Source organism: Rutidosis leptorrhynchoides, chromosome 9, assembly GCF_046630445.1.
Source record: "Rutidosis leptorrhynchoides isolate AG116_Rl617_1_P2 chromosome 9, CSIRO_AGI_Rlap_v1, whole genome shotgun sequence".
Classification (NCBI taxonomy): domain Eukaryota; kingdom Viridiplantae; phylum Streptophyta; class Magnoliopsida; order Asterales; family Asteraceae; genus Rutidosis; species Rutidosis leptorrhynchoides.
Window position 1 is genome coordinate 341,604,382 of NC_092341.1, and position 6,175 is coordinate 341,610,556.

The window sequence follows — 6,175 nt, forward strand, 5'->3', positions numbered from 1 at the left end:
GATCAGATTTTAATAGAAGATAAACCCTAAATAATTATAACATAAAAACATATTGAAAATGGAATAAAGATATAAAAAGTACCTTCTAAATCGAACAACCAATCGCGAGCACATAATAAAGCCTCGGCATTTTCTGACAATAATGAATTTCTACATTTACTTATAATTTGACCCCCAATGCTAAAAGATGACTCGAAAGCAACGGTGGTAATCGGGATGCTCAAGATGCCACGAGCCATAAGCGCTAATTGGGGATACCTCCCTTGATTTTCCCTCCAATCGTCTAAAACATTGATATCTTTTTTTCGATCAAGTGGAGGTTCAACTAAATATTGATCAAGTTGAGATTTTTCGTTTTCAGGGATGATAACTTTGCTTTGAAATAAATCAAACTCATCCAAATCATCCAATAAATCCTTACCAACTTTCGAGCTCCCTCCTCCAACATTTGAAATTATCTCATATTCCTTGTATAACTTCTTCAACCCATTGATAACACTCTCCACTTTTGCTCTAAGTTCGTCATCCTCCATACCAAGTTTGGTAAAGCAGTATTCCACTATCTTCGCCTTATATCGTGGATCTAATATAATCGCAAAAGACAAAATCATACTATAATTCTCCCAGTACTTCGCAAATTTTGCCTTCATCTCATGTGCCATCTCTTTTATGACTGGATCTGAATTCGTTAACTCTTCTTGAATACACTGTTGAATTCTCCACACATTATGAAAGTACAAGTTTGAAGTCGGATAACGGCTCCCAGAGAACAACGTTGTAATGACATAAAACGGTTCTAAGAACTTTTTGATTCCTTCTACCCTACTCCACTCCACTTGTGTCGGACATGTTTTAAAATCATGATCTACTAACTGCAATCGCTCATAAGCCCGTCGATAAACCAACGCACAATCAAGCATTAAATACGTAGAATTCCATCTCGTAGCTATGTCCTGGCGTACATGTCTTCCACACTTTAGTAAAAGGTAATCAATGCATTCGGCAAATCTTAACTTTCTAATCGCACTCCCCCTAACATATTTGACTGACTCCCGAATTTTTATAATTGCACTTTGAATAACTTTCAATCCAGCTTGCACAATAAGGTTTAGCACATGCGCTCCACATCGTACATGCATGTAATCCCCGTTGCAAAGTAACCCGCCATTTAATGATAAATGAGACTTCATAGACTCAATTAACTCATTATTATAAGATGCATTATCTAAAGTAATGGTGAAAACTTTTTTTCGATGCCCCAATCTTTCAGAAAGTTAATCATAAACTCTGCAAGTAGGGTACCACCATGCGGAGGGGGTATAACTCGAAAATTTAACACTTTCTTTCTTAAAACCCAAGTCTCATCAATATAATGTGCAGTCAATGCCATATAACCATCACTAGTAATGGAAGTCCACATATCCGAAGTAAAACAAATTCTACTCTTTATGCTCTCTAACTCATGTTTAAGAGTCATCTTTTCTCTCTCATAAATCTTTAGAACATCCGCCTTTGCCGTGTTTCTTGTGATGGCCTGTGTACTCGGATGTAAAAACTTATGTACCATTCGTGTTATCTTATACTCAACATATTTAAATGGATAACCGTGTACGATAATTGAAGTTGCCACTAACTCTCGATAAACCGATTGGTCTAAACGAATACGTTTGTGTGGTGGATCAGACTCAACAACCTTAAAACACTTAATGACATGTCATCTCATGTTAGAAGTTCCAAAGTGAGTCTTAATCAATGTACCACAATTAGTACATCTCGCCTTTTCAAGTCCTTCGTGTTCAAATTTATCAAAGTAATCCCACACACGAGAACGTTGTCTGCTGGTAGATGAAGTGGCATCTTCTTCAATCTCTTCATTCTCTGCATTATCCATGGGTTCTTCTCGTTGAACACTCTCGGACATATTCACCAACTTATTTCCTACATTCACATGTTAAAGCAAAAAAAAAAACCACAGTTGATATGAGTTGTGCATGAAGGGGATACACAATCACATAGCTAAAATATTTACACCCTGTCTACCATAGTAAGAATTTTATCAATTGAAACTTATACCTAAATGTCTCTCAATAACTAGAGGTAATATATGATACAGTAATCAGTAGACGTACATAATCACATACACCAATCAATCAAAAGACAGAAAGGACCATCAAAAACAACATCTACTATCACCATTATAACACAAAGAAGAAATTAAAGCAAACAAATAGCTTAAATAGAGAAAAAAAAATCAACAAATAAAACAGTAATTTACCTTTCACTTGTTAAAAAATCAATCTGATTAATAACTTTGCCTTCAACTTGAACACTGCTAGTAGTGAAATCAAACGATCAATTGTTTGTGTCTAAGCTCTTATTTATGTTATTGTTAAACACCAATTGTGGATTAGGGTTTTATGCGCGATTGTGAAACTTCAACTTGAATTCATTACTCGTTCGTGAAACTGGAAAGATCAATTAGGGTTTTATGCGCGATTGTGAATCAAACGATTGTGAGATTGTGTGATTGTGAATCAAACGATTGTTAGAGATCAAACGATGAGATTACGTGATTTGTGAGATGTGTAAATTGTATAGATCTGATTCAGATTAAGATTATAGATCGTACACATACAGATGAGTAGATTACATCATACCCGTTCGGGTCGAGGGCTTTGACCCAGAGATCTTTTTAAAATTCATTGGGCTTTGATGGGCTCTAAAGATTAGACCCCCGTCTTTTAATTTCTGTTATATTGTTAGACCCAATTGGGTCTTCCATCATACCAATTGGACCCTTTTTTTATGAATTGGGTCTTATTTGACAGGCCTAGTATTATCTAATATTATTATTATTAGTAGTAGTATTATTATTGTATTATTATTAATTTTATCATTTTAAATATTATTATCATTATTAAGATTATGATTATGATTATTATTATTATTATTATTATAAAAATAACCCAATTTATTTATATTAGTATTATTATCATTATTATCATTCTTATTACTAATATAGTTATTATTATTATTAGTATCATTTTATAATTTTAAGTATTATTATTAATGTTATCATTATTATTATTACTAATATGACTATCTTTATTAGTATTATTATTATTAAAAAGTATTATCATTATTATCATTTTTACAAAAATTATAATTTTTTCTATCATCAAAACTATATTATTATTATTGTTATTATTATCATTATTATTTTTACTACTAATATTATTATTATTATTATTATTATTATTATTATTATTATTATTATTATTATTATTATTATTATTATTATTACAAAATAATACAACTCATTATTCATTATCATTATTAATATCATTTTATCAAATAAATACTTATATATAGAATATATATAAAAGTACATATAGAAATATATAACAATTGAAATAATATATATAAACCTTATTCGATTACAAGTATATGTGTTAATATATATACTTGATATATGTTCGTAAATTCGAGGTCAACTCTGCACTTGTTTAGTGCCATCCTATGCATATTTACTACAAACTATCGTATCGTATCGTGAGTTTCATTTGCTCTCTTTTATTCTATATTTTTGGACTGAGAATACATGTACTATTTTTATAACTGATAGACACAAGTACAAACTATTATGCGACCAACATGAGTACTTTTATTGTGTTCATTTGAAACATACAAAACACTGCTTTGTAATATCATTAATTGCTAGATAATGAAGAGGCAAACGGAATTATTATAAATAGCGATATTGAGAGTAACGTCCCGCACTGTTAACCTCAGGTCAATTGGTGGTATAATAATGATCTCGACAATTACATATGTATTGTTACGGGGTAAAATCGTTTAGTTTTGATATTATACGCTCATGGCATACTTTTGATATACATGATATATCGTCTTTTATTATATTAAATCTTGTGATCTATTGCTGAAATCATTATTTATAATAAACCTATGAACTCACTCAACCTCGTGTTGACTTTTTAAAGCATGTTTATTCTCAGGTACTTAAATGTTGCTTCCGCTGTATATCTGCTGCTTTGATGATGATTGCTTGCTATGTTTGGAGTTTTCATTACATATCATATCAATTAAAGACATTTAATGCTCTAAATACAATGTAATCTATTTATCTTCCGCTGTAAAACTCAATAAAACGTCTCATATAGAGTCGTTCTTGTTTATACAACTGTGATTTGATATAATTAGTCACAAATACCCCAGGCCCTATTTGGGAGTGTGACATACGTACTTAGTACAAGTTTAAATTTTGTCATAATTGGAATATTATGACTACGTAATACTAATTGTTATTTTTTAATGACAATTACTTGGCTTATTGGTTTCTTAATTACGCTTAGTAATTTACTAATGCACACTAGTTAGTCTTATTGGACTTTTTACCTTAATGGACTTAGGCCCACCCTACTCTAGCTAATAGACCATTTAGTTAGCCCAATTTTAATAGATTTATGACCCATTAATATGTAGGACAAAAACCCATTATGATGACATGTTGCATGGGATTCCAACAATAAGCACCACCTTTAGACCACCACCATGCAGAAATCAAAAAGTTGTCCCCTTGTCCCCTCCCATAACCTACGGCCACCTAGCACCACCACCACTATAAATATCAAGCCTTATTCTTTCATTTCACACTTGATTTCATTCTCATTTTACACAAACTTGCTCTCTAACTTTCTCTCTAGTATTTCTCACACTAAAATTGTAAGTTTTAAATTTTCTTCTTCTTCTTCTTCTCTTCTTAATCATGACATCATCATCATCATAAGATCAAGCTTTTTGATCTTGTTATATCTTGTAGATTTAAACTTCGATTTGAATCCTGCAAGAACATAAAAGATTCAAGCTTTCTAGCTTTGAATCTTGTTGGATCTAAGTTTTCTAGCTTATGATCTCTTTATTTTTGTTAAAAGATCAAAACTTGTGTTTATGATCTTCATGAAACTTGAAGATCTAACCTTTTGCTTTAAAGATCTTCAAGAACATAAAAGATTCAAGCTTTCTAGCTTTGGATCTTCATTACTTTGATGGATCTAAGCTTTATAGCTTAAGATCACCTTATTTTGTTAAAAGATCAAAAGTTGTGTTTATGATCTTCACGAAACTTGAAGATCTAGCTTTTTGCTTTGAAGATCTTCAAAGACATAAAAGATTCAAGCTTTCTATCTTTGAAATCTCATAATTATTGTTAAGGGATCCAAGCTCTCTAGCTTAGGGTTTCATTACTTTGTTTGATCAAATTTATGTAACTTAAGGTCTTGCTTGTTTGATTGAATCAAAGTTTGTAGCTTTAAATTCTAGAACTTGTATTTGTGTTGTGACTAAGAACATGATGTAACCTTGGTTCATCATCCATCTAAAACTCTTAAGTGGGTTGTATTTCTCCTTAGTCTTGACATGGTGTGTTGATGGTTGAAACTTGGTCAAAGTGATGCTAAAACATCAAAGAGTTGTACACTTGAAGCTTACAAGCATCAAGGATGAGAACCGTGATGAGCATCAAGCACCAAAAAACTCACCAGAGCAATTGTTTTCTGTTTTTCAGGGTCTAATCCGACTCCTGGGGCTTCTGGAAATTTTATTTCCAGATAGTTTGGTTCGAGTAGATTAATTTCCGTTTAAGACTCGCCTAAATACGATATACGGTTTAGGATTTATAGCCTTCTGAAAGTCACTACGCCTTTGTAACGACGTGCTGAAAAATTCTGACCTACTCGCGCTTAAACCGTCTCCACGGTCAAACGACATCGAGTTAGGATCTGAAAATTGGAAAGCGGTAAGAGGACTCACATACGGAGCCTTGTCCACTGACCACGGATCTTTTCGGTTTGTATAGAGGTCATAGCAGCTGTCCGAAGTTAGCCTTTTGTTTCGATCTCTATTCTTGTTGAAAACTTACTTTATCTTTTACGAATGATGATGACGATGATGACACTTAAGACTTAATTTATTCACTTTTAAACTTTTGGGGACAATATACTTACTTAGTAACCTTTGACTTAGGTTGAGGACCTTTAGGACCGACTTACTACTTGCATACTTTTCATATCGACTTTTACAGCATCATTCACTGTGAGTTATAGCTCCCTTTTTACTTTAACTATTTTTAGGACTGAGAATACATGCGCTTTTTATG

General features: G+C 32.3%; 1 protein-coding gene across 1 annotated transcript; it reads right to left on the minus strand.

The window, feature by feature from the left end:
- Positions 1–244: 244 nt before the first annotated feature.
- On the minus strand, positions 245–1,190 carry LOC139869132 (zinc finger BED domain-containing protein RICESLEEPER 2-like). The gene is made up of 2 exons (XM_071857454.1): positions 372–1,190; positions 245–283 (listed from the first exon to the last, which is right to left on the minus strand). Exons 1-2 carry the CDS (start codon positions 1,188–1,190, stop codon positions 245–247), a joined length of 858 nt encoding a protein of 285 aa, XP_071713555.1.
- Positions 1,191–6,175: the final 4,985 nt, after the last annotated feature.

Bases quoted from the DNA above. Each gene is read 5' to 3' on its own strand.
- LOC139869132 (XM_071857454.1), bottom strand. From the start codon at position 1,190: ATGAAGTCTCATTTATCATTAAATGGCGGGTTACTTTGCAACGGGGAT. The intron at 284-371 runs GTTATCATCCCT...TCAATGTTTTAG, and splicing joins TTGATTTATTTCAAAGCAAA to ACGATTGGAGGGAAAATCAA.